The 24,141-nt window shown below is 56.9% G+C and overlaps 1 protein-coding gene across 2 annotated transcripts in view; it reads left to right on the top strand.

The window, feature by feature from the left end:
• NADK (NAD kinase) overlaps positions 1 to 21,710 on the top strand; it is a 31,812-nt gene extending 10,102 nt beyond the window's left edge. For both annotated transcript variants that reach the window (XM_042950600.1, XM_042950601.1), the window contains exons 2-12: positions 8,834 to 9,052; positions 10,537 to 10,620; positions 15,406 to 15,535; positions 16,292 to 16,400; positions 16,560 to 16,645; positions 17,438 to 17,540; positions 17,880 to 18,034; positions 18,259 to 18,358; positions 18,437 to 18,594; positions 19,302 to 19,384; positions 19,759 to 21,710. In XM_042950600.1, the coding sequence (XP_042806534.1) occupies positions 8,834 to 9,052; positions 10,537 to 10,620; positions 15,406 to 15,535; positions 16,292 to 16,400; positions 16,560 to 16,645; positions 17,438 to 17,540; positions 17,880 to 18,034; positions 18,259 to 18,358; positions 18,437 to 18,594; positions 19,302 to 19,384; positions 19,759 to 19,951 (1,420 nt within the window). In that variant the 3' untranslated portion in view covers positions 19,952 to 21,710. The remainder of the gene's footprint in view (positions 1 to 8,833; positions 9,053 to 10,536; positions 10,621 to 15,405; positions 15,536 to 16,291; positions 16,401 to 16,559; positions 16,646 to 17,437; positions 17,541 to 17,879; positions 18,035 to 18,258; positions 18,359 to 18,436; positions 18,595 to 19,301; positions 19,385 to 19,758) is intronic.
• The last annotated feature ends 2,431 nt before the right edge of the window (positions 21,711 to 24,141 follow it).

Genomic DNA, 24,141 nt, shown 5'->3' with positions numbered 1-24,141 from the left:
GTGTCATCTTTGATTTCTTTCATCAGTGTTTTATAGTTTTCAGAGTACAGATATTTTACCTCCTTGGTTAAATGGGATGGTCAAAATGGATTTTTAAATTTTTTCTTAATCTTTGTTTATTTTTGAGAGAGAGAGAGAGACAGAGTGTGAGCAAGGGAGGAGCAGAGAGAGAGGGAGACACAGAATCCGAAACAGACTCCAGGCTCCGAGCTGTCAGCCCAGAGCCTGATGCAGGGCGTGAACTCACCGGCGATGAGATCACGACCTCTGCTGAAGTCGGACGCCCAACTGACTGAGCCCCCCAAGGGTCCCCCTTTAGACAGTTCTTAAAGTAATAAGGAGGTAAACACATGCATGTGGTTTTTTTTCCACATACTGAGCCAAACTCTGCCATCTTGTATCTCTTACCAGCATCTCCTGGCACCTTTTTGGGTCCTGCGTGGCCTTTCTGTCCTCACCTCCCGGCACTTGGCGCCACCCCCCAGCTCTGCATCCTGAAACCCTTGCCGCTCTTGGGTCTCCTGCCCACCCACCCCCGGGGAGCCCATCCAATTCCGTGGTTGTAAGCGTTCACCAGGTGCTGACGGAACCCAGATCTCTGTGCCCAGACCAGCCTGTCCCCTGAGCTCTGGCCTTCAACGTGTGGCCTGCTTGGCTGGTAATAGCCATGCGAATTCGGTGAGGCACTTTTCAACGTTTTTTATTTATTTTTGGGACAGAGAGAGACAGAGCATGAACGGGGGAGGGTCAGAGAGAGAGGGAGACACAGAATCAGAAGCAGGCTCCAGACTCTGAGCCATCAGCCCAGAGCCCGACGCGGGGCTCGAACTCACGGACCGCGAGATCGCGACCTGGCTGAAGTCGGACGCTTAACCGACTGCGCCACCCAGGCGCCCCAACTTTTCAAAAGGCCCTTAGAACCCTCAGTAAAATAGGATTTCTGTAGCTTCCGTCATCAGACGGGGAGGGAAGACAGGCCACAAATGAGAGAGCAATGTGAGGGCAGGTAGTGACAACCACAGAGACAAGGAAATGAGCGTGGGGGAATATGGAAGTCTTGAGAAAGTGGCATTTGAGCAAAGATCTCAGTGGCGGCTTATTTCCAGCTTCAGGGCATCGCAAGTAGGGTCCCACACAAGTCTTTGTGTGGACCCGCGCTTTCGTTTCTCTTGGCGACGCCCAGGAGCGGAGAGGCAGGAGCCTGTGGCGGATGTACCGACTCCGTTCCCAGCAGCGGTGTGGGCGACACTTGCCGTGGTCAGTCGGCCTTCTCACTTCCTCAGCCGGTCCAGCAGTGTCACGTGCTTTCCTACTGTGGCTCGAACTCGTGTTTCCGCGATGGCTGATGCCCTCGGGCATCCTTTCATGTGCTTCTTCCCAGTTGATACGTCTTCTTTGGGGAACTTGCCCAAAGTTGGGATCTTTTGCCCATTTTCTTTCAGTTTTTATAATCCTTTATGCATTCTGGATGCGAGGCTTTTGTAACATATGTGTGTAGCAACCTGTAGCTTCTATTTTCATTTTCTGAACAGTTATTTTAAGAAGGGTAAAAGATTTTAATTGTAATGAATTTGTCAGGTCTTTTTCTTTGATACTTTGTGATCTTTGATTTAAGGAACTTTTTGCCAGATCCAGGGCCACTAAGATTTTCTTCAGTGTAAAAGTTGTGTAGTTTTGATTCTTACGTTTAGGTGAATAATCCATGTTGTGTTAACCTTTGTCCAGGCACACTTCGGAGATACTGTGGGCTGGGGTCCACTGCAGTAAGGCAGATCCTGCAATAAAGTGAGTCAAATGAATCTTTTTGGTTTCCCAGTGCACGTAAAATTTATGTTGATAGTGTATTGTAGTTTCTGAAGTTTGAAGTGTCTAAAAAAACAATGTACACACCTCAATTTAAAAATACTTTTCTTGGGGCGCCTGGGTGGCTCGGTCGGTTGAGCGTCCAACTTCGGCTCAGGTCATGATCTCACAGTCCGTGAGTTCGAGCCCCACGTCGGGCTCTGTGCTGACAGCTCAGAGCCTGGAGCCTGTTTCAGATTCTGTGTTTCCCTCTCTCTCTGCCCCTCCCCTGTTCATGCTCTGTCTCTCTCTGTCTCAAAAATAAATAAACGTTAAAAAAAAAAAAAAATTTTTAAAAATACTTTTCTTGCTGAGGCACCCGGCATGGCTCACTTGGTTAAGCGTCTGACTTCGGCTCAGGTCATGAACTCACGGTTCCTGGGTTGGAGCCCCGCATCAGGCTCTGTGCTGTCAGCCTGGAGCCTGGAGCCTGCTTCGGATTCCGTGTCTCCCTCTCTCTCTGTTCCTCCCCAGCTCACGCTCTGCTTGTCTGTCTCTTTCTCTCTCTCAAAAATAAATAAAGGTTAAAAAAATATTTTTAAATAAAAATAGATATTGGTAAAAATGCTAACCATCATGTGAGCTCAAGGGACAGCTGCTGACTGGGCACTGTGGCGGGTGCCGAAGGCTGGCGTGGCCGTGGCGATTTCTTAAAATAAGACAACAATCAGCTTTCTGCACTGATTAACTTTTCCTTTCAAGGATGATTTCTCTGCAGTACGTGTTGCTGTTTGATAGCATTTTACCCACAGAACAACTTTTAAAATTGGAGCCCATCCCCTCTCACCCTCCTGCTGCTTTATCAACGAAGTGTATGTCATACTCTATTTTTAATGTTTATTTATTTTTGAGAGGGAGAGAGCACATGTGCGAGTGAGCAGGGGAGGGGGCAGAGAAAGAGAGAGACAGGGATCCAAAAGGGGCTCCGCGTTGACGGCAGACGGCTCAGTGCGAGGCTTGGACCCACGAGCCGTGAGATCATGACCTGAGCCAGAGTCAGACGTTTAACCGACTGGGCCACCCAGGTGCCCCAAGTGTACGTCATATTCTAAATCCTTTTGCACTTTCAGTCTTCATGGCGTCTCCACCAGGAGTAGATTCCAGCTCAAGAAGTCACTTTCTTTGCTCGTTTGTAAGAAACAGATCCTCATCCATTCAGGCTTTATCCCAAGACCACAGCGATGCAGTCACCTCTTGAGACCACGCTTCCGATCGTGGTCCCCCTGCTGCTTCTACACACCTGCATCCTTCCTCCCCTGATGGCTGGACCCCCTGAAAGTCCTCCATGAGTGCGGGAGTCCACTCCTTCCAAACTCCCATTCGTGTTGGTATTTTGTCCTCTTCCCACGAATCACAAGTGTTAATGGCATGTGGGATGGTGAACTGGTGAATCCTTTCCAGAAAGTTTTCAGTTGACTTTGCCCACACCCGTTAGAGGAATCACTATCCGCGGCAGCTAGAGCCTTGTGAGATGCGTTTCTGTAATAATAAGGCTTGAAAGTTGAAATTATGCCTTAATCCAGGGGCCGCAGGATGGCTGTGGTGTTAGCAGGCATCGAAACACCCTTAACCTTGCTGTACGTCTCCCTCAAAGCTCTGGGGTGAGCAGGTGCACTCTCAGCAGTAATTTTTTTTTTAATTATTTTTTTTAATCTTTATTTATTTTTGAGAGAGAGAGACACACACACAGAGCACGAGAGAGAAGGAGACACAGAATCCAAAGCAGGCTCCAGGCTCCGAGCTGTCAGCACAGAGCCCGACGTGGGGCTCGAACCCATGAACCGCGAGCGAGATCATGACCTCAGCCGAAGTCGGACGCTTAACCGACTGAGCCACCCAGGCGCCCCTGTCAGCAGTAATATTTTGAAAGGAGCCTTTTTTTTCCTGAACAGTAGATCTCGACAGTGGGCTTAACATATGTAGTCAACCATGTTGTAAACAGATGACCGTCACCCGGCTTTGTTGTTTCTTTTCTGGAGTGGAGGCAGAGTAGACTTAGCATAATTCTTTCGGGCCCAGGGATTTTCTCCATGGCCACTGAGCATTGACTTCAACCCAAAGTCACCAGCCGTGTTACACTGGTGAGAGAGTCAGCCTGTCCTTTGAAGCTTTGAAGCCAGGCGCTGACTTCTCCTCTCCAGCTACGACTGTCCTCAGTGGCATCTCCTAAATAAGGCTGCTGCACCGACGTCGACAGTGTGTAGCTTGGCACAGCAGCCTGATTAACGACCTCAGCCCGATCTGGAGAACTCGCTCCAGCTTCTGCAGTGGCACCTGCTGCTCTTCACCTGCAGGCTCACGGAAGGCAGGCAGCTTCTCTCCTCAACCCTCATGAACCAACCCCCGCTGCCTGCCAGCTCACCCTGTGCAGCTTCCTTGCCTCCCTCAGCCCCCACAGACTTGAGGAGAGTCGGGGCCTTGCTGTGGATCAGACTGCGGTTTGAGGGTGTGTTGTGGCTGGTTTGAGCCGCAAAAAGGCCGTTTTGCTTTCTCGTCTCCGTGTGTTCGTCCACTGGAGCGCGCTTTTAATGCCCTTCGGGATCTCTTCCTTTGTGGCCACGGCTCCGCTGTTTGGGGCCAGAGGCCTAGCTGTCAGCCTGTCTCGGTTTTCAATGCGCCTTCTCACCGAGCTTGGTCATTTCTAGCTTCGATTTAAAGTGACCCTTGATCTCAGAGTTGTGAGTTCAGGCCCCACTCTGGGCGGAGCCTACTTAAAACAAACAGACGTTTGACTTCTTTCACTTGGACACCCAGAGGCGATTGTGGGGTTATTGATTGGCCCATTGACAACATTGTTGTGTCTCAGGGCAGGGAGGCCTGAGGAGAGGGGGAGAGACGGGGAGCCAGCCAGTCAGTGGAGCCTTCAGGACACGCACAGCACTCATCTCTCCAGTTTGCTGTCTTAGGTGGGCGCAGGGTCGCGGTGCCCCAAGAGACTTCTAATTGTAATCTCAGGGATCACTGAGCACCATGACGAGTACGGTAATAGAGAAAAAGTTTGAAACATGCGAGAATTACCAAAAGGTGGCTCAGAGACACAAGGTAAGCCGGTGCTCGTGGAACGTGGTGCCGGGAGACTCGCTCGCCACAGGGTCACCGCAGACCTTCAGCTTGTAAGAAACGCAGTGTGTGCAAAGCACAACAAAGCCAAGTACTATGAAATGACTTACGCCTGTATGTGGTGTGAGGAAAGAACTTAACGTTATTCTCTTAGACGCGGCTATCAAGTTTTTCTAGAACTATTTGAAGAAACGATCTCTCTGTCGAATCACCTTGACCCTTCTGTCGAACATCCGTTGCTTGTGGTTCAGCCAGTGGAGCAGGCGACTCTTGACCTCAAGGTGATGAGCTGCAGCCCCGTGTCGGGTGTAGAGATCACTTGGTTACAAATAAGTAAGCACATTTTTGAAAAGAGAAAAGAAAATCCATTGATGGTATCCGTGTGAGGGCGTCATTGTGGACCCTCTTCTGTTCCTTCAGTCTGTGTCTGTGTCAGTACCACGCGGTCTGGTTACGGTACCGACCGTGAAGCCGGGCAGCGTGCTTTTCCAGTCTTCTCGTTATTCCAGGTCCTCCACATTTGCATTTGAGTTTTAGAATCAGTTTGCCATTTTCTTTGGAAAAGTCTGCTGGGTTTTTGTGTGTGGGAATTGAGAAGAGTCTATATGCCGGTTTGAGGAGACCTTCACCGTCTCCAGTCTGGGAACACGGCGCGTCTCTCCCGTTACGTGCCTCCTTCACTTCTGTCAGCAGCGTTTTGTAATTTTCAGTGCACAGGGTTTGCACCTTTTACTGTTATTGAGGTGTAAGTGGCACGTAACCAACTAGTTTCAGGTGTACAACGTAACAATTCGGTATCTATATGTGGTGCAGTGACCACTACAGGGAGTCTAGTTAACATCCCTCCCCACACACAGTTCCAGACTGTTTCCTTATGATGGCAGCTTGTAAGCTCTTTTCTCTTAGCAACGTTCAAACGTCCGCTCTTACTGTTAGCGAAAAGTCTCCTTGCTGTATGTTACAGCTCGTGACCTAGAACTCAAATTAGGTTTTGTACTTTTTTTGTCGACCATATCCCTCCATATCTTGTATTTCAATGCTATCGTAAACGGTGTTTTTAAATTTAGATTTCTTATTGTTTGTTGCTAGTACACAGAAATATAGTTGACATTTGTATATTGATTTTTTTCTTCTGTAACCTTGCTAATAAACTCAGTTATTAGATGTAGTCACTCTTTTTGTAGATTCCTTATGATTTTCTACGTAGAAGATCATGTCATCTGACAGTACAGGTTTTTTTTAAAGTAGTCTCTGCACCCAGTGTGGGGCTTAAACTTACGACCCCGAGATCAAGAGTCACACGCTCCACCGACTGAGCCAGCCAGGCACCCCTGACGGTAGAGTTTTACTCGTTTCTTTTTTTTCTTTATGCCTTGTACTTTGTTTTCCTGCCATATTACACTGGCTGTGGCCTCCAGTACAGTATCGAATAGGAGTGGTTATACCAGACATGTTTTTGTAACTTTTGGTTTTCATCAGAGATTTTTTTCGAGGCGCCTGGGTGGCTCAGTTGGTCGGGCGTCCGACTTCGGCCCAGGTCATGATCTCACGGATCGTGGGTCCGAGCCCTGCATCGGGCTCTGTGCCGACAGCTCAGAGCCTGGAGCCTGCTTTGAATTCTGTGTCTCCCTCTCTGCCCCTTCCCTACTCACGCTCCATCTCTCTCTGTCTCTCAAAAATTAATAAACATTGAAAAAGCAATTAAAAAAAATTTTTTTTCATATATTTGGATAAAACATCAGTGTTTCTCAAGCTAGGAGGATATTAATCTACTAGGGTAGTGTTGTCAACTCCAGCTAAAATTCAGAATCACTTGCGGAGGTGATGCCAGGGCATCTGCGTGACTCAGTCCATTAAGCATCCAGTCTCGATTTCGGCTCAGGTCACGATCCCAGGGCCGTGCGTGGGAGCCCCCAGGTCAGGCTGTGCGCCGACAGTGTGGAGCCTACTTGGGATTCTCTTGCTCTCTTCCTCTGGCCTGCCCCCTATGCGTGCTCTGTATCAGGATAAATAAACACTGAAAAGAAACAAACAAACCAAAAAACCACTGATGCCTTTTGGGACACCTAGGTTAAGCGTCTGACCTTTGATCTAAGCTCAGGTCTTGCTCTCAGCGTCATGAGTTCAAGCCCCAAGCTGGGCTCCGTGCCCAGCATGAGGCCCACTTAAAAAAAATTGCAACAAATTACCGGTGCCTTTGGCCTGGGTTGGGTGTAGGGATTATTTTCCGAAGCTCCTCAGGGGACTGGAAGGTACGGCCAGGGTGGGAGTGCAGGGACACCGTCACCTCTGCCCTGAGCACCGAGGCCCCTCCTGTCCGTGGGCTCGGAGCTTCCCTCGTGCCTCCTGCCCCCCAGTGCCAGCCTCTGCTGTCCTCGACCCTCTTCTGTGGAACGCGTGGCTTTGTCATGTGTGTTGTCATCGAATTCCCGCTCCCTGTGAAGTGGGTTGTGCGGCTGGTTCCCCTGCTGGGTTCCACCCGGGGTGTCCCCTTCAGGGGTCTCCCCAGGGGCCCCGTCGCCCTGGCCCGGAGGGGGGCTGGCCACGGTTTGCGTAGACCACTGCCCGTGTAGCCCCTTGGTCTGCGCTGCCCCCGGCGTCCTCCTTTCCCCCAACTCTGCTGTTCTGCAGATTGTCCTGCTCATTTCCTCTACTTTTGTCCCCTCTCCTACCTTTCTTAGGCTTCTCTTATTCCTTTCCTAGCTTGACAGAGTTAAATCTCAGCTCACTACCCTTCATTCTCCAGACACTTAAGCACAGCTCACTGGAGCAGCCTAGACTTTGGCTCGTGTTTACATTATTCTTGTCGTTGCAATATGTTGCGATGTTGGCTTGATGTTCGTTTTGAACCCTGAGTCGGCTAGGAGGAAACTCACGCGTTCCCGAGTGTTGCAGGATTGTTTCCTTTGTTCCTACTTTTTTGTCTTTTCCTGATTTTATTGTACTGTTGTCGGAAGATAAGCTTCTCTACCTTCACTAGAGTTTGGAAATTGAGTTTTCTTTAAGACTAAAATAGGTCAGGGGACGCCTGGGTGGCTCGGTCGGTTGAGCATCCGACTTCGGCTCAGGTCACGATCTCGCGGTCCGTGAGTTCGAGCCCCGCGTCGGGCTCTGTGCTGACATCTCGGAGCCTGGAACCTGCTTCGGATTCTGTGTCTCCCTCTCTCTCTGACCCTTCCCCGTTCATGCTCTGTCTCTCTCTGTCTCAAAAATAAATAAACGTTAAAAAAAAAATTAAAAAACAAAAAGACTAAAATAGGTCAGGGGTGCCTGGGGGGCTCAGTCAGTTAAGCGTCTGACTTGGGCTCAGGTCATGATCTCACACTTTGTGGGCCTGCTTGTGGTTCTCTCTCTCCCTCTCTCTCTCTCTGTCTCTCCCCTTGCTCGCATTCTGTCTCTTAAAAATAATAAACGTTTAAAAAAGCTATTAAAAAAAACTAAAATAGGTCAGTTTTGACAAATGTTTTATTGGTGCTGGATTGAAAATTGAGGCTTGTTCGCGGGGCCCAGGGCCCAGTGTGTGTCTTTCTCACTGGGCTCCCTGAGTGTGTCCATGTACCTGTCCCACACTGAGGGGCGTGTAACACTGGACACCCTCAGTTACTGGTTTCTCGCTCGGTAACGCGCCTTCTCCCCTGCCTGGGACCTCTCCTCCCAGTTGGCCCTTCTCCTTGTCTGTGGGAGAAACCTGGCACGGCCCCAGCAGGTAGTTCTTTCTTGTTCTTTGACCTTTACATTCACTAAAAACCACAGGCAAGTTCCTGAATTCTTAGATATCTTTAGGGTAGAATGGGATAGAAAGAGACTATCTCAAGTCCTTTGGCAAATAGGACTCGAGCCATTTGGCATTATGCATGCATAATGGGTGCGTGCGTGTGTGTATATGTTGTTTTGTGCCTATGTGTTTACTTACTTTCTTTGTTTTATCAAGGCATCAGTGTTCTTCTGATCCAAGGCCTCATTTACCCACCATGGAAACGGAACAAGAGAAAGTCAGCGTGAGCAAGGCGCCTGGCACAGACTCGGCCTCTTACCGCTGCTCCGCATGCCATGGGGACGAGGCCTGGGGGCCCGGCCATCCCACCCGGGGGCGGGCCAAGTCCCGCAGCCTGTCGGCCTCGCCCGCCCTGGCGAGCACCAAAGAGTTCAGGTACGAAGGCCCCCTCCGGCCCCCGTCCTCACCTGCACACTCTGACTTCCTAAAGCCGTGACCGAGGCTCTTTTCGGGAGTGGATGGATGCGGATGGGGCGGTGGATGCTGACTGGTACGTGTGGGCGGCAGGGGGGGTGGGGCTGGGTCCCAAGAGCAGGGGACGGACGCCCACCTGGCGCGGCTCCCCAGATGGCACCAGCACAGCGTGACTGTCCTTTTCTGCCTTAACAGCCAGTGCCTGCGCTAACTCTGGGTGTTTGGGGGTGTGGGCACTGCCCCAAGGCGTCAGCAGGCCCCACACTGTGGCAGGGCTGGTGGAGGGCTGAGCGTGGCCGCGGGGTGTCAGGCGAGCACTGGCCCGGCGTGCCCTCCCCCCGCGAGCCTGCCGTGCGTGTCGTCGCACAGAGTGCTCAGGTCACAGCACTCAGAGCTTCGCGTGGAGCGGCCTGCCGGGCGGCATTGCGATGCGCCTGTGGGTGTCGCCCTGGCTTCTGGAACAATAAGTGCGGTGAGTTTCAGGTAGAAGCAAGCAAGGGTCACATCTATCAAACGCCAGGGGAGATTTTGGTAAAAAGCGGGTAGGTCTCTCAGGAGAGGGGGACGAACCCGAAGCACCCTTCTCTTGGATGGTGCACAGTGCTGGTACGGTCTTCTGTGTGGACAGCTGTAACCCGCACGCGTGGGAGAGGCGGCCACAGCACCGTGGCCTTGGCCTTGGCCTTGGCCTGAGTTTTCCGTCGGTCTGCTTCCCGGCCACCGCACGCAGCGCAGGGATTTCGTGTTCCCGGCAGGACTGCTTTTGGTTGTTGGTTTTGTGGGGTTCAGTCCACACCCTTTCTCGTTCAGAGACCGCAGACCCTGGCATGGTGACAGAGGTCAAGGGTAGCCTCTGCCTGTGGGTATTGGCGGAGGAAGGAGAGAGGAATGTGCCCAGTCATCCCGGTTCTTGAGCAGCGAACTTAAACACTCGCTGAGTAAGACCCACCGTGACCTGTGTTTCCCCGAGGTTCTCATAGCCCACTCCATGCGCTGTCACCATGGGGGTGTCCTCCTCACTCCCTCGAGTTTTAATCTAGATTGTTAATCCAGATCATTTTAATCGAGATAACTCAGGGAGGGCCTCTCAGGTCTCGATTCCCAGGTATGGACCCGAGGACTGGTCCTCAGACAGACTCGGTGAGAGAGACTGCTCCAGTTCAGATTTCCAGACCTGTCCCCGGAGGTCGCCTTCCCTTTTTCTGGGGTGGGGCCCGGGCACCTGCGCTGGTTTGGGGTCCTTTTCCTAAGGAGCGCTCCGGGTGCGCCCCAGGCATCCCTGATTGCTGATGCCGCGCAGAGAGTTGTGCGAGGCTCAGAGGCAGCACCGCGCACCACCAGGGTCCGTCGCGTGGACGCCGGGCAAGGGATGGAGCGCACATCTTTCCGAGGGTCTGATATCTGTACCTAGGTCTGCTCACCTGCCGTGTCCCCTCTCCACACAGGAGGACACGCTCTCTGCACGGGCCGTGCCCGGTGACCACGTTTGGACCAAAGGCCTGCGTACTGCAGAACCCCCAGACCATCATGTGAGTGCTGGGGTTGCTCCTTGGGAGCCCGTGCTGTCGCGGGATCGCCGTGCCGTGGGGTGTCCTGACACGGGGAGTGAGAGGTCGACTTGATGAGTCAGCAGGAGCCACGGGGCATCTCCACCGGCTCCGACGGACGAGGGGCCCCACTGCCCTGCAGACAGCGGACGGGGGTCCGGCCAGGCTCTGCTTCTCAGGCACCGCAGGCCGGGTGGGCTTCGACTGTGATCTTCAGGGTTACTGGTTTGTTCTCTATAGTACAAAGTCTGGGAGGAATCCGGTATATTTCACACGCTACACTGGCTGGGTCAGACATGCTTCTCCTTGAATTATCCTTTTTTTTTTTTTGAGAGAGACAGTGCACGTGTGAGTGGGGGAGGGGCAGAGGGAGAGAGAGAATCTTCAGTAGGCTCCACGCCCTACACGGAGCCCGACACGGAGCGCGACTCAGACCGGAGCCAAAATCGAGTCACGCTCAACCAACTGAGCCGCCCAGGCACCCCTAATTATTTTTAAAATACAGAGGCATCAGTTGGATTTTTCAAAAGCCTGTGTTCGCTTTTGAGAGACACCCCACCATACGGGTGCGGCTGTTCCTGGCGCTCTGGGTGGGGGCGTGTGGCCAGGACTCCCGGTGCCTCTGCGGTGGCCACGAGGTGCCCAGATGAGACACTGTAAAAACTAAGCAATCGAGGTTATTTGTCTGGACTCTCGGTGAGTCTCCAGCTTCTCCCATCTAGTACTTGGGGGGTTCCAGAGGGGCGAGAGTTTTGTCGGGGGCTCTGTGAGATGGTCTGGGTCTGGTTCATACCTCGTGAAAAACATACACTTAGTGATGTTAGTGCTTTCTGTTAAGCAGTCAGAATTCCATCCCACCCTGACCCTTGTGCCTTGCACCTTGTGACGAGCTTCCCAGCCTCCCTGCAGTCCAGGCCTCTTGAGGAACCCCCAACGGGGACCCCCTCCTTCAGGGCGAGCTGTGGGGATCCCACATTTTACACAGGGGTGAGGCCCGTGGGCCCAGGTGTGCTTCCACGACTGGCTGGTCTGGGGGTCTTTGCTGTCTGTGACACAGCCCCAGCAGTGGGGACCCCAGGTTTCAGGTCACAGCCCTTCTGAACTGGTTCAGCACAGGGGACCAGGACGGCACCTATACTGCCACCTCCAGGCTGCCCAGGGAATTGCTGTGCAAACTGGGACATCTTGTGACCCATGAAACCCAGTGATGTGGCGGCCCTGCCTCTTACCGACTCTGGGGGCCAAGCCTGGGCGCTGGAGTGAGGCCTCAGTGTCTCTGCTCCATCCAGGTGCTGTCTGCAGCCGGGCTCAGGACGCAGACCTCTGCCCATCTGCTGCGGCCCCTCTGGCACCCCGCAGCCCACTCCGTGCCGCAGCCCCGTGGGCAGTGGGCCCACCCAGGCGCCCCCAAACCCAGAGCCCCAGCTGCCTGCGGCTGCCCCAGCCCCGCCTCTCCCATTCCCCAGGCCTTCCTGTGTGCTCTGCCCAGCCTGGCCCCGCCTTGGCCTTTCACCAGCTGCCTGAGGGCCCCTCCCTGCACTTCCTGGTCTTGGAAGAACTGTTCTCTCGCCTTGTCACTCAGTTCGGCCTAAGTGCCACCACGAGCGGCCTCTCACCGTGCAGCCTTGATTAGCTGTCATTTACTCCAGCTGAGCCACAGTCCCCCCCCACAGAGGGAGGTGTGTGTGGGCCTTGTGGGCCTCAGGCAGGTCAGATGGGTGGTTCAGTGGGGGACTCCAGGCAGAGGGGCAGATACCCCAGAAGTGCCCCTGGGGCTGCAGGTTGGGTTTGAGGAGTGAGCAGCCTTCTCGGCCCTTTCTAGCCCGTGTGCTCAGCACAGTCTGGTGGGACGGCCACTTCTGGGGGACAGGGCTCCTTTTCTCCACCTTGTACCTGCCCCTCTCTGGCGTGGAACCTGGCTGGGGCGGGTCTCCGCGTGTCCTAACCTAACATCTTTCCTAATGTGTGAAAACAAGATAGCGCAGAGGGCTTGATTACAAAGAAATTTTACTTCCTGTTTTATTGTCTAAAATTTCACCGTGAACGTGTGTGCGTCTTCTCTTATGTTGAAACGTGTGGAATTGCCAACAACTGATTGCCTTTGGCTTACTAGGCAGTGGCTCAGATCGGTCAGGTGTCCTTGACTCCCATCTGACACCCACGGCCTGTGTGCTGGGGAAGGGTCAGCATCCCACCTTGCAGGTGACCCAGCAGGAAGCTGAGTCACGGTTGGCGCCCAGGACGCACTGTGGTGGCTTCGGCTGGGCACAGCCGAGTCTGAGGGCCAGAGGGGCCGTGGGCCGTGCCCACCTGAGTCAGCGGTGAGGGGCTTTGACCTGGGCAGTGGTATGCGAGCCGCCCTTGCTTCTCCTGAGGCCCGCAGCCAAACGGTGACCGTGTTGGGGGAGCGCACCCCCCTCCACCTGACCGAGGCCTGACAGCTCCTCCCACGGGGCCGAGCCGGTTCCACGGCCCAGCTCGGATTCCTGTGTGGCTGGGACGTGCCACTGCACCCGGGGCGCTGGACGGAGCACGTCCCGACCTCTGAGGGCGGCCGAGCACTACCAGCCAGCTTAGTGGGGAGCAGGGCCCCTCAGGTCCAGCTTTGCCGTTGAAAGTGATCCCAACGACTTTTTGTTTCAGATACACGATGGGCCAAGAGGATTGTGTGAACGGTGAAGAGATTAAATAAGATTTGTTTGATTTTTAACTTGAGGGAGCTTTTTGGCCTTAGTTGTTTTATACAGCCTCTCAGAAGTCACTCTCGGACCGTTGGGCTTTCAGGGCCGAGGTTGCAGAAATTAAGTTGATAGTGCGGATGTGCAGTGGAGAGTTTTGGGGGCCGGTGTGACCGAAATGCTATGCACAAAGCAGCGGCGTCCTGCTCGTGAGCCATGCGTGTGACCTGGGCGGGCGATGAAGCTCATAGAGGATGTTATGAGCGACCCCTCCCTTTGCAGAGACGCCTGGAGAGGGTGAGTGACGGTCCGTCGGGAACCGGACGGGATCGGATGCCACACCTCCCATACTGCTGGTCTGGGTCGCGGTTTTGGAGGTTATTTGTGGGGCTCTGAAATGTTCAAGGGAAGCCGCTGCCCCTCGAGGCACGACTTGGAGCAGGTGTCTAAGTTGGGGACTTGGTAGGAAAGGGAAGTCTTTCTGCCGACATGCAGTGCGGCTTTGAGGACTTTGCCACCCGGCTGAGGGTCATGGCCGGCCTGTGGGCGCTCTGCTCCCTGCAGCTCCTTTGCCACATGAGTCCCAGCCGGTTCCAGGCGGGTGGGGATGGGTGTTCGCCGAGGCTTTACCAGGAGCCGGCGTCCCAGCTGGGGGGGGTCTACCTCCCGTGGGACGCTGTGCCCTCAACGCAGACCCCCCACCCATGCACCACGGTGTGCACGGCCTCCCCACGTCCCCTGTACCGGCCGTGACCGAGTCAGAGCTCTGGGAACCCGAGAGGGCAGGGTGCTCGAGAGCTGTGTAAAAAATTAGACCCTGGGGTTCCTGGGGGGCTCCGTCGGTTGAGCATCCGACTCTTGATTTCGGCTCAGGTCATGATCCCAGGGTCGTGGGATCGAGTCCCCTGTTGGGCTCTGTGCTGAGTGTGGAGCCTGCTTCTCTCTCTCTGTCTCTCCCTCACCCCCCTCTTTCTGCCCCTCTCCCCAGCTCATACATTTCTCTCTCCCAAAAGGAAAAAAGAATCAGACCCTATTATTTGGGCAGTTTTCAGTTCACAGAAAACTGAGGTGCGGCTGCAGAGTTCCCACGTGCCCCCCCCCCCATCACCCTCCCCTCCGAGGGGCCGTCTGTGGCCACGGATGAAGGACGGGGACATGGCGTGGTCTCCCTGGTCTACAAAGGGTCACTCGCTGCTGTGCTCTGTGATTTGGACAAAGGTGTGATGATGTGTGGTCACTACTGGGGTCACACTGAGTAGTTTGCCCTATGATCCTGCCACCCACCTTTTTAATTTATTTTTGATAGAGGGAGAGAGAAAGTAGAGAAGGATCAGAGAGACGTGGGGCAGGGGGGAGAGAATCCCAAGCCGGCTCCGCACTGTCAGCATGGAGCCTGACTCGGGGCTCAAACCCATGAAACCGGGAGATCACAACCTGAGCCGAAATCAAGAGTTGGACGCCCAACCGACTGAGCCCCCCAGGGGCCCCTGCCACGCAGTTTTTAACAGTGTGAGTTTTAAGTGTAAAAGTTAAGGGTCACCTGAGTCGTTCATGCCATGGTGTAGCTACGGGGCCATATCCCTCCCATACAAGTCCACAGGAAGCCTGTGTCCTGGGGCGGGGGGGGGAGGGGGGGGGGCTCTTCAGTGGTCCCTGGGGACAGAGTCCCCAGTCGGCTGGTGAGAGTGTTTGTGGGAAGCCTGCTGTCCTCGATGCAGGGAGGGTACGGAGCAAAGAGCAGCTCTGGTTGGGTCTCCTCTCGAGCGTCCGTGGGTGACGTCTGCTCCAGAGGAGCCATCAGTCCGTGAGTATCGTTAGAGCAGGCGCACGTGAGGTCCAGGGCTGCACAGGCGAGTCGTGGGTGCAGCGGGCAGCAAGGGCCCGGGGGGGGGGGGGGGGGCGGGCAGTGGGACGGGCAGCTAGAAGGAGGGCAGCCTGCGAGCATTCCAGGGGGTCAGGCCCGTACTGGCCACACAGGCCCCCGGCTGAGCGGCGTGAGCAGGCGGCTTCCAGCACTCGGCCCGGGTTCCGAGAAGACCTGTGTCCTCGGACGCAGTGCGCCTGTGCAGACGCTCCTCTCCCCTCACAGGCACATCCAGGACCCTGCCAGCCAGCGGTTGACGTGGAACAAGTCCCCAAAGAGTGTTCTTGTCATCAAGAAGATCCGGGACGCCAGCCTGCTGCAGCCCTTCAAGGAGCTCTGTGTGTACCTGATGGAGGCGAGTGAGCCAGGTTGGGGGGTGGCGACCCCAGGACTCCCCTCTGCACCCCCGCTTCATTCACGTTGGCTGGATTCCACTCTGGAGATTGGGGAACATGCTTGCCAAGGCTCCGTGCTCACTGGGGCCGTAGATGGAGGGGGGGAGCTGGCCTCCTGCCCAGGTTCTGGCTCTCTGATCCCAGGGCTGGCCAAGTCAGGAGGCCAGTTTCAGGGAAGTGACTTCCATAGGCGGGTGTCACAGAGCCTCCAGAGAGAGGGAAATCTGGATGAACAGGTCGGAAGCAATCTCTGGCCAGGACTAAGGCATCATTTTCTCCCTTCATCATAAAATGCTAAGGCCTACTCCTGAAACCTACTACACTGTTTGTTAACTAACTTGAATTTCAATAAATAACTTTATTTTTATTATTTTTTTTATAAAGAGGTATGATTTTAAAAATTTTTTAATGTTTATTCACTTTTGAGAGAGAGCATGAGCAGGGGGGTGCAGAGAGAGAGGGAGACACAGAATCCGAAGCAGGCTCCAGGCTCCGAGCCGTCAGCACAGCGCCTGATGCGGGGCCTGAACCCACGGACTGTGAGATCCTGACCTGAGCTGAAGTCAGACGCTTAACCGACTGAGCCACCCAGGATCCCCTAAATAAATATATTTTTAAAAATAAGATGCTAAGACTTAAAAGGAGGCTTTATGCGAGAGCAGCGTGACCTGAACTGGCTCTTGCTGGCCGAGCTGACGTGCTTGTCTCCCTTCCAGGAGAACAACATGATTGTGTATGTGGAGAAGAAAGTTCTAGAAGACCCTGCCATAGTGAGCGATGACAACTTTGGACCAGTGAAGAAGAAATTCTGCACCTTCAGAGAAGGTGAGTTTGTCCTCGGCTCTGTCACGCAGCTCATTGGCATCATTGCCCTGGACCTGGCGGAAGCTTCTAGTGTTCTACCCCATCATGGGCATCAGCGCCCTGTGGGGCCTCGAGGCCTACTGTGACTCCTTTTCTTGTGTTTGTTGTTCTGTTTTCTAGATTATGATGACATTTCCAATCAGATCGATTTCATCATATGCCTGGGAGGGGACGGGACCCTGCTTTATGCCTCCTCCCTCTTCCAGGTGAGGTTTCCAGGTGGTTCCAGTCTCGGTGTTGCGTGAGGAGGCGCTTCCCCAGTGAGGGTTTCCATCCCTTGTACCTGTGGCTTTATACCACGGGGCGAGGAGTTTTGGCGCTCTTACTCTGACACAGACCAGATACATTTATTAGTTGGGTTATTTGGCCAAAGAGCAGGTTTGCAAGTCACGGCAAATGACGCCTCTGCTCCGTCCAGGTCTCCGGCCACATAGGCCCGGCATCCCCGTCCTCCGTCGGGGGCATGGGGTCCGTGGGAGAGGTGGGCATACAAGCCCGGGCTGGGCAGAGGGAGTGGCCAGAGGAAGGGGGGCTGCTGCGGCTCCTCAGGCGCGTGGCGCCCACAAAGCAGAGCTGGTGCCTCGTGGCCAAGGTGACAGGGCCACGACAGAGGTGGGGGTCTGCCCGGGAGCCCACCTTCCCTCTCCGCAAGGCAGGCCCCGGAGGGCCCCGGCTGGGGTGTGTTAGGGGAGGCATGCGGGCACCCCTAGGGTCCTGCGTGCTGCCCTCAGCACCTCCCCCTGCCCTCCGTGGCCAGCAGGCAGGTCGGTCCTGTCGCCTTTGTTTCTCGTCGGCTCTGTACGCCACCGCCCCCCCCCCCCCGGCCTCCCGGACCGCCTGCTGACCTCCCGTGTGGTCACTCGAGTCGGCACCGACCATGCACTCGTGTGCTGTCCCCTCCCGGAGACGGTCAGGGGCGGGTCCGTCGGTGCCGGGGTCGAGTCGGGTGGCTTCTGAGTGGATCGGCCATCTGACCGACCTGCCTCGTTGGCTCACAGGGCAGCGTGCCTCCGGTCATGGCGTTCCACCTGGGTTCCCTGGGCTTCCTGACCCCCTTCAACTTTGAGAACTTTCAGTCCCAAGTTACTCAGGTGATACAGGGTAAGTGGGAATGTTCTGGAACCCTCAAGCAGTTCTGAATATGGGATTGTCTTCTCACTTGGTGTTTGGGTTTTTCAACGACATACAGAACAACACTTCGTAAGTGTTTCGGGATTCAGAGATTTAAAAATTTTGCATGGTTCAGACATTTCTGCCTAACGTTGAGAAGTTGAGGCCACGCGTGAAGGTACGTGTGTGCTGGTTGGTAGCAGCGAAGTGACTTTCACAGAAGGCACAGACGTGTTGCTCTGGAGCTGGGAGAAGGCGGGCGGCCCCCGGTCAAGCAGGGGTGCCTCTGCCTCCTGTGGGTGCCGCCACGCCATCCCTGCTGGCCCCCAGGCAACGCGGCTGTCATTCTTCGGAGCCGGCTGAAGGTCAGGGTCGTGAAGGAACTCAGAGGGAAGAAGATGGCCGTCCCCAACGGGGTCAGCGAGAACGGAGTGCTGGCCGCGGACCTGGCCGCGGAGGCTGGGAAGCAGGCCATGCAGTACCAGGTGTGTGGGCACGTGCCCTCGCGGACCCCAGGCCTTGCCCTGCCTGTCACGTGGCCGCGGGGAAAGGCACAAGGTGGGAGGACTCCGGAGTGGGGTGAGGGGTGGGAGGGGCCTGACCTCAGGGCCTTCCAGAGAGTCCGGGAACAGTGCGGGTGCCTGTTGGGCAGACCACCCGGGGCAGCCCTGCCGGCCCCTCCCAGTGTGCGGTGGCCTCGTCCCCCCAGGTCCTGAACGAGGTGGTGATCGACAGGGGCCCCTCCTCATACCTGTCCAATGTGGATGTCTACCTGGACGGGCATCTCATCACCACGGTACAGGGTGACGGTAGGTGGGCGCCCGGGGTCCCGCGGGGTGGGGGTGGGCAGGAGCCCACGGAGAGTGACCCTGCGGCCTGTCCACCAGGGGTGATCGTCTCCACCCCGACGGGCAGCACGGCGTATGCGGCCGCCGCCGGGGCCTCCATGATCCACCCCAACGTGCCGGCCATCATGATCACGCCCATCTGCCCCCACTCGCTGTCATTCCGGCCCATCGTGGTCCCCGCGGGGGTCGAGCTGAAGGTCAGAGTCCACCCTCCACCCTTTCTGGCTTGAGCTCTCGCCTGGGACCTGCGATGCTGACCACCCCCCGCGCCCCCGGCTGGGACCCCGGCACATACTGGGCCGTGGGCCCTTCCTCCCTTGCTGGGTGCGGGAGGGGGCCTCACTCTCATCCTTGTCTGTCCGGTTGGCAGGGGCAGCCCTGAGAGCCGGGCTGTGGGCCCTTAAGGGGCAGAGACAGTCCCTACTGGGTGGGGGCAGGGTGAGGGACGCCGAGCGAGGACTGGGGGCCTTGGGCCTGGCGTGCACATGGCACCCGCTGCTGCTCCCCCGTCTCCGCTGTCTGCCTGCCTGCCTCACGCTCCCTCCTTCGGTCCGCCCTAGGCCGGTGTGCCCCGGCCGAGAGCCCCGGCCGTGAGCCCTGGTGCACAGGGCCATGTCTGCAGGTCACAGAGAGGACTGGACCCAGACCCCTGGCCAGTGTCCCTAACCCTGGGCGGATGGGCAGCGGCTGGGCCTCACCACCGCCGGTCCTGTTTCCCAGGGCTGGTGTCGGCGAGACATACGCTAATCCCTTCAGGGCCTGGGACCGCCTTGGCATAGTGTGGGTGCTGTGGACGCCTCCGTGGTTCCTCCCGACCGGTGCTGCCCTCCCGGGGTGGGGGTCGAGGCGCTCAGCTGCACTCATGAGCCCACACCTACCTGTCCCGCTTGACCCCTTCCTTCAGATCATGCTGTCACCGGAAGCCAGGAACACTGCGTGGGTGTCCTTCGATGGACGGAAGAGACAGGAGATCCGCCACGGAGACAGGTGTGTGCGCCGTGGGGCCGGGGCAGGGCGGGCCCGGGAGGTACGGGCCCCGTAGGCAGAGCTCCGTCACCGGGGAGGGGATGCGGACCGGCGCCTGTCGGGCAGCTGGTCGCATGCGCAGCATGCGGCCCCACGTTCTGCTGTACGCGGGCGACAGACCCACGGTCCCTCCCCCCGGCCCGCCCTGGTGCTCCGCTGAGCCCCCGGCCTGTAGCTGTCTAGAAGGTGAGACCGGCCCCGGGCTGTGAAGCAAGTAGCGTGAGCAGCACAGAAACGGTCCCCGGCCGGGCTGGGGTGGACATGGCCCTTGGGGAGGGGTCTCGGCCTGGTGCCGGGGGCTCACCTGTGTGCGCTGCGTTGCCCCCCTGCCTCAGCATCAGCATCACTACCTCTTGCTACCCGCTTCCCTCCATCTGCGTCCGAGACCCCGTGAGCGACTGGTTTGAGAGCCTGGCGCAGTGTCTGCACTGGAACGTGCGGAAGAAGCAGGCGTACTTCGAGGAGGAGGAGGAGGAGGAGGACGAGGAGGACGAGGAGGACGAGGGGGAGGAGGGGGAGGAGGGCTAGGCCCGAGCTCCTGCTGTCCACACCCGGGACCCCACAGTCCCAAAGCTGTTCTGCTGCCTCCTTCCCCTCGCCCTCCGGGGGCGGGCTGGCCTGAGCACGTGTGCTGTGCGCCCCGCGCGCAGGCGTCACGGGTCACGGCGCTTTGGCCTGTAGCCAGAGGAAGAGCCGGGATCTGCCTTTCGTCGACCAGATCGGCTGTTTTTAACATTTTAAATCTGACTTCTTTTTTGCATTTCTAAACAAGAAAAGTGAGTGACGGCAGGGGACTCTGAAGCAGACACCATGCTTACCCGTGTTGTGGGTCGGAGCCTGGGTCCTGGGGCAGGGACACCCGGCTGGATGTGCTTTCTGTAATTTCTTGTCAGGAAACTTGTGCTTAAATCAGTCTATTGAAATTCAGAGGGGATCAGAACGGATTGATCTGTCTTTCCATGTCGAAAATAAATGTCTCGTAGCCAAAAATCTCACTTTAAGCTACCACGATTTCCCCCTTAAATCTTGCACCTTTTTCGCCGAAAGGACTCGGAGGGGACGCTTCTGCAGAGAGCGGTTTGGTTTGATCGGCTGACGAGCGGAGGGCCCCCTCTCCCTCCTGCGCCTCGTCTGGGCCTCCCCGCCGTGGCCCCCCAGCCCTCCTCTCCTCCCTGCTGTGGGGTGACAGGTGCCAGCGCTGTGGCCCCACCGGCCCGGAGGACGCCTGGTAGGGGGTCAGGCCCACACACATTCCTCACGAAGCCGGGACGGCGTCCTCTGCACCCTGGAAGATATTTTAAATCCTGTGTCTACTTTGTAGAGATGATTTTAAACTTTCTGAACTGCTATGTACAGATTTTATTGTACACTCTGAAGATTTAAGAGGGAAGGGGATTTGTACTGTTGGGAAATGGAGCCTTGTTCCGATGTTTGCACGCGTTCTGTGTGACGCCGTGTGCTGGGACCACTGTGTTCAGCATCGTCGCCGTAGAGGTGACGGTCCAGGAGCGAAGGGTGCTTCTCCCTCGGGAAGCCACCGGTCAGCGAGGAAGGCGGTGCTGGGACGTTTTGTGTCCTTTCTGCTCTCGCTTCTCCCTGGGCGTCTTGGGCTTGCGAGGAAACTGCCAGCATTCCAGTGGCCCCTCAGGCCGCGCGGGGCGTGTGCGCGTGGCTCCGGCCCCTGCTGGTTGTTGCCTGACAGATGTCCTCCAGTCGGGCGTCTGTTTCGGAGTGACTGATTTCTCTTTGAGCTACATCGTTAACCTGTTAAGGTGGCAAGAACGGAAGGGACGGGGCTGGGCCTTGCTCTCCTGGAGGGTCACAGGCCTCATTCTGGAGCTGCTAGAAAGACTCCGGGGCCCTGGGTGCCACCACCTTCGGCCGGGGGTCTCCGCGCTGTGGGCTGTGCAGCCTGGGTGCCCGCGTCTGCCGCGTCCGTGGTTCAGCGTCTGTGGAGCTCGGCAGTCGGCGTGGGGCTCGAAAGGGAGGTGGGCCCTCACCGCCACCCGGCCTCCCTGGGGCAGAGAGGGGGCCGAACCAAAACTTGGCTTTAGGTCCAAAAGAGAGTGGCGTTCGGAATTCAGGTCGTTCATTTAGACAAAAAAAAAAAAAAAAAAAAAGCAAGTCTGAAAGGAGCATGATTTGGAGTGATTTAGAAAACTTGGGATTTTTTGAAGTAATTCTTAATGTTTCATATTGTTAATATCTTGAAAATTTGTTAAATGTTGTCGAAAGCCTTATTACTATTTTCAGATTCTTTCAATAAACAGACTTGTTTAAAAAGTTGGATCGAGTTACAACTGGTATTTGGTTCTTTGTAACCAGTGCACAGACACTAGGGGGGTAGCCCCAGCCCAGGGCTTCTGGAGCCCGCCGACCCCCTGAGAACCCTGTGGCGAGCATGGGAGGGGCAGGGTCCCACCCAGGCAGCCTCCACCTTGAATCCCACCCCACGTGGCCCCCAACGTGCCTGGAGCTCGGAGGGCGGTCCAAGCCCTGCGGGGCGGAGCCCACAGCGAGGACTGGCTCCTGGGGAAATCAGAGGGCTGGACCCAGGAGCCCCCGAGGCTGTGACGTCCTCATCACAGCTCAGTCTGGGCCTGTTGGGGTCGGGCGGGCCGGGCCAGGCCCTGGGGCATGCTCACCTCCCTCCTCCCCTGTCCTCTTGACCGGTTCCATGCGGTCTTGACCAGGCTTTGGTGGGGGGGGGGGGGGGGTGGGGAGGCGGCAAAATTTCGCCAGGAGCCAAAGTGCCTGCAGGTGTGCACGAGGACGCGGACAGACCGCGAGGACACGGACAGACCGCGTGCTGGGCGCCCCCAGCCACCTGCAGAGGCCAGAGGCCCGGAGTGGGCAGCTGAACTCTCCTTCCTCCCAGGCCAGCCCTGGAGCATCGGCCTCCTGGGCCCTGTGTGGTCTTGGCCTGGCCTGGCCTGAGCCGTGACCGCCTGCTGCTCTCCTGGCACACGCGTGGGGGCGCATCACCTTACTGCTCGGGTGCCCGCTGCCCCTCGGTTGGCCTCTGCCTGGAAAAGGGCACCTGTGGTCAAGTTTGCACAGGTGTCATGGGCAGCAGGGCGGGACAGCTGCTGGAACTCAACCCCGGCATCCGGGGCTTTCTGAGGCCCAGGCTCTCGGGATTCGAGCCAGCAGTGTGTGTGGAGCCCAGGCGGGGCCTTGTCTCCTCGGCTGGCAGAGGGCCCACTTGGAGGGTGAGGGCCAGAACCAGCTGGCCGGAAGGGCTGGCTCACTGGTGGGCACCGGTTCTGCCCACGAGGCCGCACGTTTCAATAATGGCTGTTGACCTGTGAGCCTTGGACCTTCCTGCTTTGGGGAGAGGGGGGTGGGGGGCACAGAGGCCACAGGCCAGGTACCCCAGGACACCTCCTGACCGGGCTGTGGGCCACTTCTGTGGGCTCCGGTCTCAGGCCACCCCAAGGGTCCGGTCTTCGGGGCTGTAGCCTTGGACACCTGCCCTTTGCTGGCTGCTTCGGAGGAGCACGAGTTCAGACCCTGCCCTGGCCTCCGCTGAGTGCCCCACCCGGCTGGCCTCCCCTCCCTCCCAGGCCAGGCCACAGGCCACGTCACAACAGTGCTGTCCCAAAGAGCAGCGGTTCCCCCACCCAAGAGCCACCGGGTACCAGGAACCGGCTAGTCTGCCTGGGGGTGACGGGGACCCGGTCGGGGGGACCAGCTGGAGGAGCACAGAGGATGGGTGGGGGGGTGACAGGGACGTGAGAGGAGGCGGGAAATGCACAGTCACCACATGGAGGAGAGCAGCCACTTCTGGCACATTCTCCTTCAGAAAGATCCAGGCCAGAGTTTGGGTGGTTTTCAGAATCATGGAAACTGAGGATTTGGTGGGAAGAGCGGAGGTGGGTTGAGGATGGGGTGGGGGGTGGGGGAAAGAGAGGGACGCTGCGCAGGCTCTTTGGCGAACGTGCCTCCCGTGGAGGCCTCCAGTCGAGGCTGGCTTCCCTCCCCAGGAGCATGGAAGACGAAGGCCGGTTTGACCTCAGCCCATGGCTCCCCGCGAGCGCAGCGAGGCCAAGCGTGGCCGGGCCCTGCTCACCAGCACTTCTCCCCAGACACTGGCCTGACGGAGCAAGGGAGCTGCTCCCAAACCCTGTGGTCTTGCTTCCATGACCTTTAACCCCACGGATCCCAGAGGCTGAACCCCAGGGACAGAGGCTGCAGGTGCCCCCGCCAGGACGAGGCCAAGGTAGGGGATGAGGCGGAGCGAGCCCAGGACAGGGGTCGCACCGTGGGGCGTGGGGAAGGGCCAAGGGCTCCCAAGGAGGGCTCACATCCCTGGTTTGGGGACAGGTGGTTTTTCCCAACCAGCTGCCGGTCGGTGCTTCCTGGCAACCTCGGCAGGGGACCTGGCGGCACAGGACAGGGGTCCCCAGCCCTTTTCCCCCCAGTGAATGTGACCCAGGCCCTATTCTGTGGGCTTTTCGGGATCCTGGGTCCCTGCCTGCACTTCTCTGCTGTCCTCACTGTCGCCTGGGAATAGGGCTCCTCTGGGCCTACAGGTGGGGCCATCAGACCGGAGCCCAGACCCAGACGAAGCCTGGTGGGAGCAGGGAGGGCTGGGAAGCCAGGAGGTGCACACAGAGAAGCCCAGCCATCTGGGAAGGACCCAGGAAAGTGGTGCAGCAGAGCTTGCTGTGGACGCGTGCCTTCCCGCTTTCTAGAAAATCACCCTGTATTTATTT

Source organism: Panthera leo, chromosome C1, assembly GCF_018350215.1.
Source record: "Panthera leo isolate Ple1 chromosome C1, P.leo_Ple1_pat1.1, whole genome shotgun sequence".
Lineage (NCBI taxonomy): Eukaryota > Metazoa > Chordata > Mammalia > Carnivora > Felidae > Panthera > Panthera leo.
Note: the sequence above shows the minus strand (reverse complement) of the source record. Positions and strands in the feature narration are given on the sequence as shown.